Raw genomic sequence first — 21,216 nt, forward strand, 5'->3', positions numbered from 1 at the left:
TTGGACCGTAAAAAAGTTAGGAACAAATTAATTAATACATTCAGTATGTAGTTTTAATAGAAAACTGTGTGTGAAAGGTATTTGCCATGAATGAAAATAGATCTGGGTAAATTTCATTTTCTTTTACAGAAGTAAGAAAATAGTGATATTGCATAAACCTGATAACCTAATTAAATGGATGCAGTAAATATTCTGTTTTACGTAATTTCATATGTTTATAACATTAATGACTTTCCTGCACTTTCCAGATGACTTGTATGTAATATTAGCATTGTGTCAAATGTTTGGACAGTCTTTTCAGGGACCAATTAAAAGTTTATACTATACCTCCTCCTTTTTGCAATTTTTTTGTTTGCTGAAAAGCATGTGTGTGTTGAGATTATAAAAAACAAGAACTATCTTTAAAAAATATAACCTTACATGCGTAGGTGCGTTCTAAAAGTCATGTACGTTTGTACAACAAAGTTTACATTAAAAATTATATAATTGTCCCGAATAAACAGCTGTCACGGATGCAAAGAGCTATTGAAGAAACAATTATTTTAATAAAAATATAAATCTTTGTAAGATTAAATATTTATAGTTTTTCACTTGCTTTCCATCACGATATAAACAAGACGTTTTTTCAAACACAACCAAATCACCCACCATGACAGTATTTTGTCCAATCACAGAAAGGATTTTTGAGCATGCGTATTCTGTTGCCATAGTTAAGCGTTCTTAAGTTCAAAGGGCACAAACCGAAACTATACCGACTACGTCTGAAAAAAGAACTTTATCAAATGTTTGAACATTATTGTATTTAATAATCTTTCTGTAGTTAAAAATATGTAGTTTATTATAATTTTGCATTTATTGTAGATTGGTGATGTAAGGCAATGCTGTTTGAGAGCATTGTATCCATTGTATGAAACTGAAGATTTGTCACCAAAACTAGAGTTGTTTACAAACAGATTTAAGGTGGGAAATTATGTAGTTAAAAATTTATTGAAAATGCAGTTGTTACATGTATAAATGTTTTTGAATGTTTGATTGATATCTCTTTTGTCTTTATTTTAAGAAAAAAATGGTTTTTGAAGCACTAAATTTGATTTGCTATTAGAGTTGGGAAGACCTCTTCATTTTGAAATTAATAAGCAATCGTTCAGCCATAGTATCTGCAAATAGACTTCAATTCATTCAAAATAAAAAGACAAAAGATAGGAAGGAGACGTTCCAAACTCACAAGTCAAAGAGAAACTGACAAAGCCATTGAAAAGACAAGCAAGTCCTAAAAACACTAATAAACTAGATTGAGCAGCATGAACAAAACCAAAACGTTTGAACTCAAGTTTTCATATTACAAACATTGACTTTAAAAGGAGATATGCATCTTGCTTCTTTGATAAAGCTGAAACTTTTAAATAATCTTTCTTATATAAATCATTTTTATACCTCTCTCATATTATTTTATCATAAATAGTTTAGGTTTTAAATTTCAAAACATGGACTATTGTCTACTTTTATCAGAGAATATGTATTACAAATGTCAATTACTTATTTGAAACTTTTCTGTTACATTTCAAATGAACATAATGATAATATTTTTCTCTATAAAGGATCGTATTGTTGAAATGACATTAGATAAAGAATATGATGTAGCTGTACAAGGAATTCGATTAGTCATCAGCATTTTAAGGTAAGTTGATTTCACCAAGTATTCAGTTGTCTTATCAGAAATGCTCCTATTCAGCTTTTTAAAGGATTTCTGATATCGTTATATATAATTTGTCTATTATTCCTATTTATACATGTACATGGGATTTGTCTTCCAGTACAGTAATCTCCAATTTTATAAACTCTCAAACCATGATGTATTCATAGTAAAGGTATATAACTTTTCACAATCAGTCGTCTCACATTATTTATAAGTAAAGTCATCTATAAAGCCAATTTTTATACCCCTGCTTTAAAAAAGTGAGAGTATCCTGTTTAACCCCTGTCGGTCAGTCTATCCATCCGTCAGTCCATCTTTCCCATAAATATTTTCATCACTTTTTTCTGAGGAACTACAATACAAGGATTTCTGAAATATGGTTTCAGGGTTTATATAAGTCAGCTATACTGTGTGATGCATTTTCAGATCATCACTCAAGAACTTCCTGGTTAACGAAATATTTACCTGTAATTGCTCTCTTATTTTCAGATATAATGATACAATATTAAGTGACAAAGATTGTGAAAATGTGTATGAGTTAGTGTACTCTTCAAACAGACAAGTTGCACAGGCTGCAGGAGAGTTTCTCAATACCAAGTTGTTTTTGAGGGATTACGAGGGACCAAAGACACTGAAAATTCACAAAGGAAAGAAACAGAGTCTGAATGCACCACTTATTAGAGATTTAGTTCAGTTCTTTATTGAGAGTGAGGTAATCCTGCAGTTCAATAGTTTATATTGAACCATTTAAGATATAAAATAGATATAAAATAATATATTGAACAAAGCAACAAGTCAAAGAAGATAGTAAGAAAAATGTTATTCTTAGTCGGGCTTGTACAACAAAGAAAACTCGAGCTCTAACTATCTTGTATTCCCTACGATAAAAAAATTACAGCACTAGTAAAAAAAAAAAATATTAGCAATATTTAAAAGGAGTATATCTGTGTTGATCAACTTTTTTTCTTCTTAAATTTTGCCCTTAGGAAATAGAAATTATATGGTAACTTGCTCTCAAAACAACAGTCCTTTGACATTTTTATATAAAGATAAGTTTAAAAGATCAAAGGAATAAAAAAAAAAGTTATTACTCTAACACAAATCAAACATTTACTGAGGAAAACATTTGAATGCTTTTGTTTTATTTAAATTCAATGTTTATTTTAACAGTTACATGAACATGCAGCTTATTTAGTGGACAGTTTATGGGATATCAATGATATGATGAAAGACTGGGATTGTATGACTGATTTATTGTTAGATGAACCACAGAAAGGAGAAGAACGTGAGTCTTAGGTTTTTTTATAGAATAAATGATTTCATTTGTGTTATTAACAAACAAAGTTGAGAAATTGTCAATTAAAGAAAAGTTTCAAATCATAACAAAATTACAATTGAAATATATCAAAGTGATGAATTTTAATCACCTGATACTTAATCACCTCAAATTGTCCTCTGAAAATTTAGAGACCTTCTTATTAAACTGAATAATCCAATGTTTATTTGATACATTGTGTTTATATATTTGACAGCTTTGGATGACAGACAAGAAACCAGTTTGATAGAAATAATGGTGTGTTGTGTTAAACAGGCTGCAACAGGTGAATCTCCAGTAGGCAGAGGACATAATAGAAAGGTATAGATAAAACCTGGTTATATAGGAAAAATGATTTGTTACAAAAAAAAATGTTTCACCTTAATTCATGCATTTGCTTGTAATACAAGTTTTTATACAATGGCAAACATTTTATGTTTTCCTTTACTGTAGGAGAATCTTTGCACTTGTAATTCACATTAGAGCATTATTTTTGTTGATAAGTTATATTTAGAGTTTTAAAATTTGATGTAATTTTTGTCGAGCCTGCAACTTTTGTTGCAGAAAGCTCGACATAGGGATAGTGATGTGGCGGCTATGGCGGTGTTAGCTTTCTTCTTAAAAGCTTTATATTTTAGAAAGTGGAAGACATGGATGCTTCATACTTTATATATAGATGCCTCATGTTACGAAGTTTCCGTCAGGCATGTCCAATGTCCTTGACCTCATTTTCATGGTTTAGTGACTACTTGAAAAAAAAGTTAAGATTTTTTGTAATGTTAAATTCTCTCTTATTATAAGTCATAGGATAACTATATTTGGTATGTGCGTACCTTGCAAGGTCCTCATGCCCTTCAGACAGTTTTCACTTGACCTCGACTTTATTTCATGGATCAGTGAACAAGGTTAAGTTTTGGTGGTCAAGTCCATATCTCAGATATTATAAACAATAGGTCTAGTATATTTGGTGTATGGAAGGACTGTAAGGTTTACATGTCCAACTGGCAGGTGTCATCTGACCTTGACCTCTTTTTCATGGTTCAGTGGTTATAGTTAAGTTTTTGTGTTTTGGTCTGTATTTCTTATACTATATACAATAGGTCTACTATATTTGTTGTATGGAATGATTGTAAGGTGTACATGTCTAGCTGACAGATGTCATCTGACCTTGGCCTCATTTTCATGGTTCAGTGGTCAAAGTTAAATTTTTGAGTTTTGGTCTATTTTTCAATTACTATATGCAATAGGTCAACTATATTTGGTGTATGGAAATATTTTATGATCTTTATGTCAGTCGCACGGGTTTTATTTGACCTTGACCTCATTTTCATGGTTCATTGGTAAGTGTTAATTATTTGGCTTTTGGTCTGTTTTTCTTAAGTTATAAGCAATAGGTCAACTATATTTGTTGTATGGAAGAATTGTTAGCTGAACATGTCTGCCTGGCATGGTTCATCTGACCTTGACCTCATTTTCAGGGTTCATTGATCAATGTTTAGTTTTCTTGGTTAATGTTGAGTTTATGTGACAGTTGTAATAAAGCTTTATATTTAGGACTATCAACATCATATCAATGATTAGTAAAGAAGGCGAGACATTTCAGTGTGTGCACTCTTGTTTCAACTTTTTGTTCTTACAAAATTTTGAACTAAACTAGAATATACCATGAATATTTTGATAGAAATGGAATCAATTAAAACAGGGTTATTCCCCTTACATTGTTAAATATAATAAAAAAAACTAAGGTCAGGTGTAAAATATTGTTTAAAAAAACTAGTTGTTGTTGGAAAATATAAAAAAGAAGATGTTATATGGTTGCCAATTAGACAACTCTCCACAAGAGACCAAATGACACAGAAATTTACAGCTACAGGTCAATGTACAGCCCAAAGCCAAAAAAAGAGCAAAGCCCATACTGCATAGTCAGCTTTAAAGGTCCTGAAAAGCATTTAATGGCAATATGATGTTGACATTCTATTATTTTATTGAGAGTAATCATATATTCAAATAGAAATTAATGACAGATTTGTTTTTATAAGGTACATTGTGTAATTTGTATGAATGACTAGACTTAAAAGAAACTATCCTGAATACTGAAGTTTTAACCACTGTAGTATAAAACTATGGTTTTAAATATAAGAGTGTTAAAATGTAAAATAGAAAGTCATTTTTGAGTAAAAGTATTTGATTTCATGGTTTAGCTGAAGTCTGCATACAAACCGATAGAAGATGTGAACTTATTTGAATTTTTTAATTGGTAGTTCAGTTTTAACTAGGAAGCTAGGAATATAAATGCATCCACAGTTTATGTTTTACTAAGACTCTACTGCTAATTTAGTTATGTTGTATGATAATTTGCAATGTAGATGATCATGACAGTTTATTTTGAGATAACTCTTTAAATTCTTTCTTGACAGTTAACTGCTAAAGAAACAAAGAATGTTTCAGAAGATAAGACAAGATTAACAGAACATTTTATCTCCACATTACCACAGTTACTTTTGAAGGTAAGATCTCCATGTCAACTGTTTTAACCCTATAAGGTATTTGTACCTGTAAATACTACTTGTAAATCCAATTCCTCCATTTTGGCAAAGGGGCCCAACACAAGCATTTTTCTACTTTCAGGATAATAACTTGTGTATCGGTATTTTCGATTGCTCTGAAATTGTACCACAATGTTTGATACCACAAGTAGATGGTTGGGATTCATTTTGGGGGTTATGGGGCCAACAGTTTAGGGATTAAGGGCCATAAAAGAGGTCAAAAACAAGCATTTTTCTAGTTTCCCGAAAATAACTTATAACTTGTGTGTAAGTGTATAGATCTCTCTGACATTGTACTACAAGGTTCCATATAACAAAAGGGAAGACTGGGATTGAGTTTGGGGTTAATTGCCCCAAACATGTAGGAATAAGGGGTAAAAAACAGCATTTTTCTAGTTTTCAGACATTAACTTGTGTTTAAGTGTATGGATCTCTATGAAATTGTACTACAAGGTTCCATACTACAAAGGAAAGTCTGGGATTGAGTTTTGGGTTAATTGATCCAAGGGGGTTTAATAAAGTGAGGGGGGATTTTTTTCCATTGGCTTTAAGGGATTCATATATTTTTTTTTAAATTTTTAAAATTTTGAATTTTTGAAAAGTTTCAAGAAGAAATCTTTAAATGAGCACATTGACCACATTGATTTTGTATCAGAAACCTATATTATGTCAAAAATTTTATCACAATCCAAATTCAGACAGTATCAAGCTTGAATAGTGTGTCCAAATTTGTCCCAATTGTTGACAACTGTAGTCATATCAGGCTGTGCTCAGCGAAGCATTTTATTATTTTAAGTGTTCAAACTGTTATGAGCCTTATCTTTTATACAATTTTAAAAACTTAAAATCAGATAATGTATCTCGTCAAAAATATCCATTTAAAAAATTTAACCTCTATATAATACGCTTTTTAGTATCTGATGGATCCAGAAAAGGTTGCTAACCTACTGTTGGTACCACAGTACTTTGAATTGGACATTTACACAGCTAGTAGACAAGAGAAGGTACAGTTGCTTAAATTATAGCAGAAAAGATTATCCCATAACTGGTTAGGGAAATGTTCTTGTTCTTCATTATTATGTTTTACTGGTATGAAAAGATAGTTAAATGCACAAAATACAGGACAATTATTCTTTTGTAAGACAACTTCATTGTTTCAAACCAACCTACTTCTATTATCATTTTTCGACAGTAACTGATGAAAGCAAAAGAAAGAAAAAAGACAATGAATCAGATATCTTTGCAAGAAACACATAAAACCTGCATCATGTTGGGTCTAATTTATCTATAAACAACAGTCAAAACTGTCTACGGTGAACTTTGCATGACAGAATTCATTCTTAACTTTAGCATAAAAGCCTGATTTTATGACCTATTAATTGAACAAACATATGTATTATTTAAAATTAAAATCAGGAAAGTCCATTAAGGCCCCCCAAAAATATATATCTGTTTCAGGTTACATCATCAAAATAAATAGGGTAGGTAGGTCAGTATTTCCATTTTATTATTTTTTTCCATTTTATTTTTTGCACCATGATTTTGAGTTACGCGGTCCGTCTTGCCGTGGTCCGAGTTGTCCATGGGCTGAGTTTACACGTATTTTTAATGGTTGGATTATTTCCCTTTATTATTGATTGGAAAAAAATGGCGGCAAAATGTTTATTTCATCACACAAGTCACCAATTTCCTTAAAACAGCTATCATATTCATGATTATGAACATTGGGATGTATCGGGCAACAATATCTTCACTTTTAACACGAGTTCAGTTTATTTTCACTTTACAACGGAAATGAAATGGCTTAGGGTCGGTCAGGTAACCGTAAACAGACATATATTTTTTTTGGCCTAATGGTATCTGATTTTGCTTTAATAGTATTGACAAGTTAGTTTCTTATCATTGTGTTTGATATATTTTCAGAATTTAGAAGCTTTATTGAGGTATTTACATGAAGTTGTAGAGAAACATACGGACACAGAGGTAATTTATAAGCATTGTATATGTTATGACAAAGAAATTGTTTTAATGATTAAATTTTAGTTATCATATAAGTTATGTATGCCTATGTCCAGAGCTTATTCAAAAGATGTAAATTAAGCTGACTCTCAATTTCATGAACAACATTAAACTATAAATTTAATTAGGAGAAAGATTTGTTTACTTGAATGATGTATCTACATGTGTCTGCCATGTTTAATTGTTCAAACTGTATGATGAATTAATTTAATACTCACCTTTTTTGTTAGGTTCTAGAAGCCTGTTCTAAGTGCTATGAATGTTTATGTTGTGAGGAATATGCTATTGCTGGTAAATGTGATGTGGCCAGGAAAACTTTAATTGATAGCCTGGTTGTTAAATTTAAAGAAGCAATGCAAGATTTCTTTGCAGAGGTAAGCATATTTGCACCATAAAAAAATGAGGTTTTGTTCAATTTGAAAATGAACTGACATTTTATGATCTACTTTTATCATTACTACAACTATACCACTAAACCTCCACTAGCTAAATTTTTATTTCATTTTCACTTTCTATTTATATGTATAATGATGTCAAAACAACCATTACTGTACACTACTACCACGGAACACATAAATCACCAAATTTGTACTTCACTGTTTAATTTCATATGTTATATTGTCTTGACGACACCACGCTTGATGGCGAAGCATGTTGACCATAATAAACCAATACCTTTCGTTAATTTACAGGTGCTGTTGACTTTATTGTCATTTTATATTTTACCTTGGTGAAATCTGTGAATACCTTTCTGTATCCACCTGCTAATTTCCCTACTGCACAAATTCTACTTGAGGTGTTGGTTTACCATATATTATATTATTTGAATGTACATATTTATCCTGAAGTTATTTATCTTATTTAGGGAGAAGAACCAGATGAAGATGAGATATTTGCCTTGACGGCCAGTTTGAAGAGGATTTATGCATTTTACAGGTATATAATCTTATTGTGGCAATTTGTTAAGAGATACAGTTTGACCATTCATCTTTTGACATTTTACATTTTAAATTCATCTAAACAGTGCAAAAAATAATAAATCATTGAATTTTGTGTTGACCTGCAAATAGTTGGTTTTAAATTTGTAAAAAAAAATCATAAATATGTAGAGAAGGCATATTATCAACTACAACCTGTGCTTTATTACAATGCAATGTTTAATTTTACTTCCTACTGATAAATAAAAGCAATCTTTACCTTTCAGTGCTTATAAGCACTTTGATTAATGAAAATTTGTACATGAAGGATTTCAAGAAATAATAATGTATAGGCGTAAGAACAAAATTCTGAAAATTTCAGAGATCATTCATTTATGTATTGCATACCTTGATATATAAAATATATAAAGTGCACATTTCTCGTATTTGATACACTGTATTGATAGCAAAAATCATATCAAAGGATAAAACTATCACAAAATCAATAATTTACAAGAAAAAATGTCATTACTGTAACATTGATTTTGACATTTATTTTCAGTTGTCATAACCTGACCAGTTGGGACTTATGGGATGACATTTTTAGCATTATCAAGAATGGAAATGAAAATCAAACTATTCCAGATGAGGTATCTATTAATAAGACATGATTGAGCTGTAGTATTGAGTGTATATTAGAAAAAATAATTATCATGAAAATTAAAGACATAAAATTTCAAATAATGGTTTCTTAAACCTTGTTTAAGGCTGGTTAGTCTCATAAACTGGCAGCACAACACTTGTTTTATAGTAATGTGTAACTAAAAAATCCAAAAACTGGAAGATGTGCTCTAATTATGATCTTGTTTTTTTCCTTTCAGATTGTAAGTAAAGCAATGTCATCAGCTTCCATGTCAGTATTATGGTATCTACAGAAGTTAGATGAGAATAATCCTAGTAAAGTAAGTTATAATACATTGTTAGTTTCCATCTCTTAATTAGATAATCAATATCCTTTAGTAATACACATTTGAAATTGATATTAGAGTAAACAGAAGTCTAACTTAATTTGTGTATTAAATGGTCTGCAGGAGCACCTGTTCGGCAAAAAATTGAACTTGAGCCTTTAGTAGATTCTGTTATTAAACCTGGTAATTTCTGCATCTCAGATATAAAGATGCAAGTATAGGTCGATTGATTTTGAGAAAAATTTGTCATAATGTTTCCATATATTTTCCTACAACTAGATTTCAAGTCCTAATGGTTCAATCTGTTTTACTGCAGACTTGCTTCTAACAGCTTGAATAACGTAAAATAGTTCTAATCATCTAGAGGTTAACAATTTGAACATTTGTTGTATTTATTTGCAGGACGAGATGAAGGCATTGAGAAAACGTTTAAATGACCTGTTGAAGTACTGTCACGAGTTGATGTATCATCCTAAAGATAGAGTTAACGAGGAGGCATTTATAACTATCTGTGACTTGTTAATTGTGTTCAGTAAAAACATGGCTAACAATGACATGATGAAACCATTAGTCTATGAACCAGACAAGAATCTGCAACAACAACTTAGTAATTTTCTCACAGATAAAGTGTTTGTAGATGATGAAGATGGTACGTGTTTTGATGTCTCTTTATAATTAGAAGCTTCATATAATATGAAACTATTAATGTTGAATATTTTACAAAAAAGCCTTCAGTTGACGTTGACTGTCATGTTTATGTAAAGATGTTCTAACAAACTATAATATGAATATGTCGACATAATCTATTTAAAAAAAATAGTTGCCAAAACTACTATTCCCCATTGTGAAAGGAGGGTGTCCAAACTTCTTTCTGTTTATCACTTTTTCCATCCATCTCTAAAATTTTGGTCTCACTTTTCCCAGGACCTACATATCAGAGCTTCCAGAACTTAATATCAAGCTTCATATAAGTATGCTATACTGTGTTATGTATTCTAAGATTCATCAATTGTCATTTTCCTGTTAGCAGAATACTGGTATAGTCTAACTCAAAGAAAACATCTTTTGGTAAGAACTTCAGATTTAGTCTTCGTGAATTTTGGAATCCAAATGCTTGATGCATTTTTACTCAATTGCTCATTACCTTCCTGGGTACCAATAACTTTAAAGAGGAGGTATTGTATGTGAGCAATAGCACACAGTTCAACTTGTTTCACATGATCATATTATATAAGCTGCAACTATAAGTTCTAGCACAAATATATATTGCATTTTTTATGCCCCACCTACGAAAGTAGAGTCTGTGCGTCCGTTTATTCGTCCTTCCTTCCGTTCGTCCCACTTCAGGTTAAAGTTTTTGGTCAAGATAGTTTTTGATGAAGTTGAAGTCCAATCAACTTGAAAACCAGTACACATGTGCCTTATGATATGATCTTTCTATTTTTAATGCCAAATTAGTGTTTTGACCCTAATTTCACGGTTCACTGAACATAGAAAATGATGGTTCAAATTTCAGGTTAAAGTTTTTGGTCAAGGTATTTTTGATGAAGTTGAAGTCCAATCAACTTGAAACTAAGATACATGTTCCCTGTAATATGATCTTTCTAATTAAAATGCCAAATTAAAGTTTTTACCCCAATTTCACAGTCCACTAAACACAGAAAATGATAGTGCGAGTGGGGCATCCGTGTACTATGGACACATTCTTGTTTATTTTGTTTTATGCTGTGCAAAATTTGTGCATTTTTCCTAATTCAATGTGTGTTTACAGATGATGTTGATGAAAATGTAAAGATAGAAGAATTGCACAAGAGAAGAAACTTTCTGGCCTGTTTCTGTAAACTTATTGTCTACAATATTGTGGGAATCAGGGTGGCTGCTGATATGTTCAAACATTATATGAAGGTATTGTAAAAACTCTTCAGTTTCTTCTGTTTGTTGATTCATTATGGTTCAAGGTTTTTACATTAGAAATATTTATTTTTACAACTGTTTACATAAGATATGGGATACTTTGTCTTTGACAACTCAACCTCATGAAAAAGCACTTTAGAAATGGTTGAAATGGTTGAACTGTGCAAAATAATCTTCAGTATTGAAACACCAAAGTATTCATTATGATGGAAGTCTTTGGAAGATGCAAAGCATATATCAGAATTTTTAATTTCTGTCTAGGACATGTTGAAGAATCTTAATAAATCATGCGTTGTGTTTTTCTATACGTTTAATCGTCGTGATAGCTAATGCATATAATGTAACGTCACAGAGTAAAAGCGGTATGGTAACAACGTTACCATAACGTAATGTTTGTACTTCGCGTATTTTCCGACATTCTGGGGGCCGACAAAAGTGCAATATGTAACGAAAATTAAAAAATGTAAATTCACAATATAGATGAATAAATTTAAAATTAATGTCCATCTCAAATAAATAATCAAATTCCTTAACCTTGACTGAACACAATTAAAGTTTATTTCTTAGTCCATTCGTGGATGTTTCTTCTGGCACACACGGTAACTTCACTAAGCGGTAATTTTCGTTATGCGTTATAAATTTGTCCTGTATCTATGTGACTTGTTGACTCCAACAGTTGAGGGTGTGTTTTTTCTGGCGGTCTAGGTAGCAAGTTACTTCCTTGGAGAGTTTCCTCAAATTGGTTCATGTACGATCTACTTTGTACGAGCCATTGCGATGTGTTTTCTGGTCTTCTTTTTGCAACGGTCATACCTGTAGGTATATTATATAAATGGTCATGTTTCCAAGGCACTGTGTTTTTGTATGATCTGTAGATGTTGACGGATGGTTGATGTTTTTATTGATTGGTCCTGATCATAAATATCCAATCTTTGACTGTACAGCGGTGGGTCCTTTTCCTCTGATAACTTTGTCCTCGATAATGTCCCAATAGTGGTCGGCGCCTATGAGTAAGTCGATTTCAAAACGTTCTGTACTTTGCACAGAATGTGCAAGTTTAAGTTCTCTTAAATGAGGCAAGCTCCTTGTAGTCAGGGAAATATTGTTCTTAATTGGGACGGCAATTTCTGGAACAATTAGTGTGTTAATACGCACCTTTTCTCCTGTGTCGGTCTGTAGTTGTATTGTTGCAGTGTCTAAGTTACGAACTTTCTGAGATAAATCTCCGAACGCAGACAGTTGAATGCTTACGTTTTCTGTGGGTTTTATTTCTAATTGATTAGCTAGTTTCTGAGTTATAAAAGAACGTTGCGCTCCTTCGTCAAATAAGATATTACATTCTATTGTTACGTCGTTATGTATAACTGGTGCAGTTGCTGTTTTTAGGAGAATGTTGTGATTCTGTTGTGATGAATACATTACTCTAGTCTCGTTTAGTGTTTCAACTTCGTTTATTTCTGACTGTTGTATTGTAGGCTCCGGTGTCGTACCTGGAATGACCTCTTTAACTTTACATATGCTCGTATGATGCATTCCGTTACATTTTTTGCATCGTTTTGTAGACTTACATGCGGCCACTCGGTGTGACCCTAAACAGTTAAAGCATAACTGTTTCTGTTTTACGATTTGATTTCTAGCGTTTGCGTCTGTTACTTCAGAGCACTCCGTCGGATAGTGCTCACCTGAACAGAAAATACATGTACGTGTATTTTTCTTCGTATGTGTGTCTGTGAATTTGCTCTTGTATGAATGTGATTGCGTACCCATAAAAAATGCAGTGGCGTACAATCTGTCCGATTCCATGACTCCCTGTCCTGCCTCAAGTATTTCAATCTCTTTAGTTATAGATTTGCGTAGATTATCCAATATCAAATTATCTCTTCCGTGTTCTCGTGCAATATTCTTTCTTATGTCAATTGGTAACTTGTCCAAAACTACAGGTACCAAAAGCGAACCATACATCTCAGGTGTTTGACCAAGTGACTCTAATCCTCGTACGTATGATTCTAATCTGTCTCCGTAAGACCTCAAACTAAAAGCATCATTTGTCGGTGCGGGTAAATTCATGAGTGCTTTCATGTAAGCATGTATAAGTTTGCTAGGTTGTCCGAACCGATCTCTGAGAAGGTTGACTGCGGTTTCGTAGTTACCATTAGTTAAAGCGAATCCCTCTACTGTTTGCGCGGCGCTTCCCTCTAGCTGGGCTTTAAGATAATTAAACTTTTGGATTGACGTTAATGTGTCGTTGAAGTGTATGGATGACTCGAAACAATCCCAAAATGTTTGCCACTTGAGAATATCTCCATTAAAATAGGGTAAGTCTAACTTTGGAAGCCTATGGTAATTAGTTTTTGAAGATCTCGGTTCTGACGGGACTTGAAACATGACATTCTCTGACGGACGGGTATGCACTGCAGGGGCGTTAATTGAATACTGCTGGTTAATAGAAATTATTGCACATCTGTTCATATCAACTCTAGATTCGGGTGTGAAATGATATGCGTCTGGGTTAAGTCTGCTCGTTGAAGGACCAACAGTATCATGCGAAATTATAGTATGTGTTTCAACATGTTCAAAGGACTTAATAAATTTCCGAATTTGTCTAATTTTACAATCAAGTTCGTACATATACTCATCTGAGTCGGTGATTTCCTGCTCCATATTTTCCTCCGATGTCTGTTCCAAAAGTCTGTTATTCAGGTCAATCAATGTTTTCTGTTTCTGCGTGACGGCATCATCAAGGGCTTTCACTTCGTCAACTTCTGTGTCTGTTTTTGACTTTAACTCGTCGAATTTCACCAGTAGCTTCGTGACGGCTCCTTTGTGTCCAGCACGAACTGACTTCAGCTTTGAATCCATATATATCCTGGTCACGGCACCATTAAATGTTGAAGAATCTTAATAAATCATGCGTTGTGTTTTTCTATACGTTTAATCGTCGTGATAGCTAATGCATATAATGTAACGTCACAGAGTAAAAGCGGTATGGTAACAACGTTACCATAACGTAATGTTTGTACTTCGCGTATTTTCCGACAGGACATGCCTAGTTTGATGGATATGATAGATTATGTTACAAGTTATTACTTATGAACAATACATAGTTGAAATTGCCTGGTTAGTTTTTTGCAAATTTGTTGCTGAAATGTTTTTATGATCCGTAGCTTTAAACTAATCTATATAAATAAAGTATGGTTAATAATTGTCCATTACAGTTTTACAATGATTATGGAGACATTATAAAAGCTACATTAAGTAAAGCCAGAGAGATCAACAAAGTGACCACAGCCAAAACATTGGCCCTTAGTTTGACACAGGTATGTTGATTTAGCTAATATAACATCATATTTACAATTTTTAAGATATTTGGTCAGATTTATACAGAAGTTTGAAAATCATACAGTTCTTATATTTTTTTAGAATTTATCTTTTACATGTACCACATGCATTTTTGGTGAATGTAAATTTATTTGATATATTAGAATTTCAAATGTTTAGTATATTTAAAGAAAAAGAAACAAAAACAAAATATACAATTAAATATAACCACAAATCATGATGGAATAGAAATCTGTTTTGATGAGTTTATACAAAAACATTTGTATTTCACATAAACATGAACATGAACATAGTTTGATATCTGATGTCCAAAGGATTGTTTGAAAATTCAATCACAATATACTAAACTACCCATTTAAAAAAAAATCATTTTATAATAAGTGTGTTTCAATTAAATGTACATATTTGCTCGATTTACGAAATACATAACTTTACTACAATGTACTACTTAGAATCTTTAGATACAAACTATACATCATTATACTAATTTTTCAGTTATACAGAGAACAGTTTGCTGATGGTGGTCCCATTGATAGATCATCAGACTCCTTCCAATCATTAAAGGTTGGCATATGTATTCAGTTATACTAGTTTCAACAATGTGTTATCAATTTAGATTTAGATATTGTATGTCTATTAAGTAATACTGGACAATTGAGAAGTAAAATAGAATGAACATTCATTGGGTTTCCCAAGCAAATAATTGACTTTTTAATGGGCAGGGTTATCATTTATCATCTGACATTACCTCTAGTTCTATTCGAGTGACATCTAGTGTCTTTTGCTACATTTTAACATGTTCATGACTGATGTTTGTAAATATTACAGGAATTAGCTAGAAGATTTGCACTTTCTTTTGGTTTGGATGCCGTCAAAAACAGAGAAGCAGTAGCGGCAATGCACAAGTAAGTCTGATTTAATTAACTGTCATTGGCCTCAGCTACTGGGATCACGTTTTCTGGTCTGTACGTCTATCTATCCTGTGTTTGGTTGATTTTAAGGTTGTTGATTATTATGGTTTTGACCAAAATTGCATGGTTTACTAAACTTTTAAATGTGATAGTGTGAGTGGGGCATGCTGCCATTTAAACACATACTTTTCTTGGTTTTTTTGCTCATTAAAAGTAATTATTAGAAAATATTGTAAATGTAAATGAAAAAAATATTTGGAGTTGTACCTAGTTTGCAAAAAGGTTTTTACAAAATTTCTGTTACCAGTAATAGTGTGTGTTTTAATCATAAATTCTACCAATACCCAACTTTGTATGTGTAATCAATTTTTAGCCAATTACAATTGTGAAAAAAACTATTCAGCTGATAACTATTGAAATTGTTTAATTACAGGGAGGGTATCTTGTTCAGTTTATCCCGACCAGATGACCATAGAGATCATGCAGGACCTCCACCATATCTTACATTCTTAGAAATCTTGTCAGAATTTACAAATAAACTGATGAAACCAGACAGAAGAGTTGTGTAAGTACAATATAAGTGTATTTAATTGATTTCAGTGAAAGCAGGTTTCATAATTGATAGATGTGCAGACATGTCCTACATGTCTTACCAAGATAACAACAACACAAGTACAATGATAACAGTGATATAAAATACAGTTTCATAGTTACTGAAAGCAGATTCAAATATATAATTTATTTGATATTTAAATTTCTCTAATGCCGGAACAAAAGTACAATCAAAATAAATAATATACAGTATCGAAGAATTCTAATAGTTATGAAAGGAAATAAAAAAGACTAAAACCTTCACATAAACACAATAAGTGTTTTCATTTTTTCTAGAAATGATCAAATGTAAGTAATATATCTTAAAAATTTATGTGAACCGCTTTAAAAATCATTAAAGAAATACTCTGTGGAAGTTCCTATGGATGTTGTTACTTAAAAAATATGACAGCTTGTGGCAAATATTTTTTCTTCACCAAAAATCTCACAAATAGAGTAGATACTATATATGCATTGTATTTAAATGAATGTTAACCCATTGAATAACACAATTTTGTTGATATTTTTTGCACACATTCAGTTTAAACAAATAATGTAAGATGGACAGTTTGTGCTCCTTAAACTTATACTGTAAAACAGAGATATTTGTATTAGAAAAACGATGTTTACATTTCAGCCTGGCATACTTGGATAAGAATTTACCTGATGGAGGTATCTCTAGTACTGAAGACTGGCAGTCATTGATAGCTTATAGAAATAGTTTACTACAGGGAGAGAGTGAGGTCCATCCTGTCACTTTAAAACAAGCTTCAGCTCGGAGATATGGCAAGCGCAAACAGATACCCGATGGTAATTTATTTAATGTTTGCATAAAACTTGTCAGTTTGTCAAGTTTTATGGAATTCATACTAAGAATTTTGATTTTTAGGATTAAAAGGTGTATTTACATCCTCTGTCTTTCATTATAAATGTTTGATTATTTTTTTATTTCCAATATTTGGTTCCAACAAATCTGAAAAGAAATATTTTTGAAATCGGAAAATGATGAATCAAATTTTATTCATTAATTGTAATTTTGTATTTTTATTACTGTGATTACTGAGTTGTAGCCCTGTAGTGGAAAATTTAGATTTTGATGGATTGTTGATTTATTTGTCTCTTGTGTATTAATTTTATGCCCAATCTACGATAGTAGAGGGGCATTATGTTTTCTGGTCTGTGCGTCCGTTCGTCCGTCTGTCCCGCTCCAGGTTAAAGTTTTTGGTCAAGGTAGTTTTTGATGAAGTTGAAGTCCAATCGACTTCAAACTTAGTACACATGTTCCCTATGATATGATCTTTCTAATTTTAATGCCAAATTAGAGTTTTTACCCCAATTTCACGGTCCACTGAACATGGAAAAGGATAGTGCGAGTGGGGCATTCGTGTACTGAGGACACATTCTTGTTTAAATTTTATATTTATATATCATTCTCTGCAAATTCATTGTCATGATTGAATATGTTTTCAAGTCATCTGGGGAGGGGGCTTTGTGGAGGGAAATTCTACAGTGGATGAGGAGCTAATGAAAATGTTTCATTTCTAGTTTCAGATCATGATTCTAATACAGGTGATTGGCAGGATCATTCAGCTATGACACCTGCACCAGGAATAGGTGGTCCTCAGTTGACATCAACTGCTGTTAAGAGGAGGAGGATGGATGAGGAAAGTCTTGGAGGGGCATCAGAACCTGGATCTGAACAAGATTTCGAAGGATCGTAAGTACCAAGATTTTCAGCTTTAATTTTTTTTTACAAAAAAAAAAATCTCTTGGTGGTTTTTTTTAGTTTATTTTCATTCTATTTCATTTTGGGTTTTGTTTTTTTTTGCTTTCATTGTTAATGCTGTTTGCCACATTTTAACGTAAACTGTTGGTTTAGAGTTATCCAAAAGTAGATCACTGAACTGAATTTTATACTAATTGACATTAGTTCAACAGGTTGTCATTTAGTAACCTGCAATGTCAATACTTTGTGTAACTAAGGATATTTCAAGGTAGTACAACATCAACCAAAAATAATTTAATGCTTAATTGTTTTATACATTTACAAGTTTTATATTTGAATTCATTTGTCAAATATTGACTTACCTACAATCATGATTTGATGTATTAAATGGTGCATACCTTTTAGAAGGTAAAATAGCCTACTAACAACAATTAGGTCATCCTTTTCTATATTTCGCTCATGATTTATTATCAAATTGGACATCCAAGTTCATTGCAGATACTGAATTATTAATGCTGAAGTTAAATTTCACTTCTGTTTCGGTTTTGATTTAATATAAGAAATTTATCAAGCCAATTTACTGATAATACAAATTTTGTTATTGTAAATTACATATGTTTGTTGCTATTGGAATTTAAATCCTCTAAAAACTTCAAAAGTGGGATAATAATTGTTTGTGATGTCAGGGACATTGGTGTGCTGAATTTTACAAATTTTTTATTACTGTTTTTAAGTTATTTTAATTTGTATTTAGTTCATTCTTTTTGTTTTATTTGTTTTCTTTTTGTTATTTTTATTTACTTTTAGACTTTGGTGATAATTGGCAGATTCGACATTTGTTACACCTAGAACACAGTGAAGTATTGCAGCTTCATTTTGTTGATATTCTTCATTGATGTTGTAAAAAACGTGAGAAGAGGAAATATTTTTTTAGAATTGCTTTCCGTAAACACAGCAAATGAAGTGCATCAGATGACAAAGAAGTAGAAATTTGACTTGCAAATGAAATGAAATTGTGTATATGTTGTAAAAATCAAAATGTACATATTGTAAACTAGTGTACATTACATAGAAATATATTGATAATGTGTAGAAATTATAAATGAAAAGATCTGAGTGTTAATAATGAACAAGCTTTCAAAAGAATTTAACGACAAATTATACAAGATGTTGTTACATTTAAATCTAGATTTGTGATAGTTCATAGCATAATTAAGTTCACAACTCTGAAATTTTCCTTATAACAGTGAAATATTTATAGTTCATTTTTGTTGTTGGAAATCACTTTATATATCAGATATTTATTGATGATAAACTAATTGCACATCATTAATTTATTTCACCTTAACTGCATTATTTCTATTGCATAATTCATCCTATAAAACACAAGTTTTTTGTCACATTAAGATACGCTTGCAATACTTAAGGTTTATTATATTTCAATTGTTTTTTAATAATGTTTTTTTAAATATTCAATTTTAAAAGAGCAATTCTGAATACTTTAATTTTATTACAACAATAATTTTTAGGTGCTTAGTATTTTTAATAGTTTTAAGGTTTAATCAATTAGAAACATTTACTGGGGAAGTTTTCCAAGGGTTTTAGTATTTTCAAATAATGCATAGATCTGATTTGAATAAATTATATTTTTATTCATTTCAAGATTTTATACATTTGATAAACAGCCATTATGAATTTATGTAACAGAGATCTAATTTATATAGTTTTCTTTGCATAAAATGTTGAAAAACTCGTCTTTATACAAGAAAATAAAAAATATGAAGATTTTCTAACTGTTTAATTTACTGCTACTGAAACTATGTGACGGACTATTTTTGAATACTATGGACAGACAAAATACATTGCTCAAGTTTTGTAGTGTGTAGTTCTCATAATTGGTCAGCTGGGTTCAAAGTCTTTAACAGTTGTACTTGCATTTGATAAGTCTAAATGAAAGATGACTTTTTGTAGGGCCTCAGTCATTGAGTGGTCTAAGTAGTCAAAATGACTGTATAACTAGCCTGTCAACACTGAGGTTGTGAGTTTGAATCCTTATTGACTAGGATTGTCATCTTACCAAAGGTTATTGGTCTGCTGGACACTGGGTTTCTCCACAAAGAAATTGCACAATAGTGCTGAAAGCCGTATTCAGACCAATAACTTCTATTGAGGAGGCACCTAAACCAGTTTGTCAATAAAGAATAGAATCATAGAGGATCTTGTTTACCTATTGAATCAAAAGAATTAAGGGTTAAAATGATTGATTGTATTTGCAAAGAGAACAAATTGAGAAATAAAACTCTGTTAAAAAAAAATTATCTTCATATTGGCATATATGCAACAAATGATTATACATTGTTTTGCACACTGTTGGTCATTTTCCTAACTTAGTAAATGTACTTGAATTTAAAATTTAGGAGCAATTACCGATTTAGCTTTGTTTGCATGCACACATCAACAATATATATGTGTTCTCTATCTGCCATTTGTGTTATCTGGCTTTTGTTACATGCAAACACCTATTTTATTTCAATTTTGGTATATTTTGTTATATTTTTGTTTTGTTTTTTGTTGTGATAAGACTCCAAATTGATCTTGAATCTTCAGATTACATTGCTTTGCTATGGTTGAAAAATGAAGCATATAATCTCATATTTTATTGTTTATAAAGGCAATCAAATTTACCTTGCAATTATACATGCAGTGTTTATAGTTTTTACCTTGCATACAAATGTCTTGCTGTACTCCACACCTTATAAACTTTGTTCATTATTGAATGTGTCTATATTTTTGGTGTAGTTTTAGACTTCAATATTGTATAGAGTGTCCTCTCAGTCTATGAACATATCTTTGTTGTTCAGTGTTATTTTTGTGTATCTTTCATATTTGAAGTTACATATATATTATAATTGGTCTTTAGAAGTGTTCTTTGTGGGAAAAAATGTGATTTATTTTCAGTATTTTAGAAGTCGCATGTAACTCCAGGAAGAGGATATTTTGGGCCTGTTTTATAGTGAATACATATTAGATATACATAAATACATTTTTATGGCCTGGCAACGAAGTCTGTCATTCCATAATTTCGTCATTCCGTCATTCCACAACAAACCATTATATAGAGTTTTTTTCTAAACACTTTCAGATATTGGGCTGATTTTTGGTATGTGAGTTAACCATGAAGAGTTACAGATCAAGTTTACGTTCGTTCCGCTCTGCTAATTTTTGCCAAAATTACGGGCTTTGGACTTTAATAAATTGTTGAAAATCACAGTTA

At 31.4% G+C, this 21,216-nt stretch overlaps 1 protein-coding gene across 6 annotated transcripts in view; it reads left to right on the forward strand.

The window, feature by feature from the left end:
* LOC139517214 (cohesin subunit SA-1-like) overlaps positions 1-21,216 on the forward strand; it is a 44,755-nt gene that overhangs the window by 10,211 nt on the left and 13,328 nt on the right. For 5 of the 6 annotated variants that reach the window (XR_011663110.1, XR_011663111.1, XM_071307969.1 and 2 more), the window contains exons 10-29: positions 862-960; positions 1,599-1,678; positions 2,186-2,408; positions 2,867-2,981; positions 3,229-3,332; positions 5,429-5,518; positions 6,472-6,561; positions 7,481-7,540; positions 7,807-7,950; positions 8,442-8,512; positions 9,056-9,143; positions 9,375-9,455; positions 9,864-10,110; positions 11,233-11,366; positions 14,591-14,692; positions 15,210-15,278; positions 15,543-15,619; positions 16,059-16,190; positions 16,854-17,026; positions 17,762-17,933. Coding sequence is in view for 4 of the 6 variants with exons in the window: in XM_071307969.1 (XP_071164070.1) it covers positions 862-960; positions 1,599-1,678; positions 2,186-2,408; positions 2,867-2,981; positions 3,229-3,332; positions 5,429-5,518; positions 6,472-6,561; positions 7,481-7,540; positions 7,807-7,950; positions 8,442-8,512; positions 9,056-9,143; positions 9,375-9,455; positions 9,864-10,110; positions 11,233-11,366; positions 14,591-14,692; positions 15,210-15,278; positions 15,543-15,619; positions 16,059-16,190; positions 16,854-17,026; positions 17,762-17,933 (2,351 nt within the window). In the remaining 2 variants the exon portion in view is untranslated. Of the gene's footprint in view, positions 1-861; positions 961-1,598; positions 1,679-2,185; positions 2,409-2,866; positions 2,982-3,228; positions 3,333-5,428; positions 5,519-6,471; positions 6,562-7,480; positions 7,541-7,806; positions 7,951-8,441; positions 8,513-9,055; positions 9,144-9,374; positions 9,456-9,863; positions 10,111-11,232; positions 11,367-14,590; positions 14,693-15,209; positions 15,279-15,542; positions 15,620-16,058; positions 16,191-16,853; positions 17,027-17,761; positions 17,934-18,749; positions 19,731-21,216 lie in introns of those variants that run through there. The other variant, XM_071307971.1, reaches the window with a different exon arrangement.

The sequence above is a fragment of the Mytilus edulis genome, chromosome 3 (genome assembly GCF_963676685.1).
Source record: "Mytilus edulis chromosome 3, xbMytEdul2.2, whole genome shotgun sequence".
Classification (NCBI taxonomy): domain Eukaryota; kingdom Metazoa; phylum Mollusca; class Bivalvia; order Mytilida; family Mytilidae; genus Mytilus; species Mytilus edulis.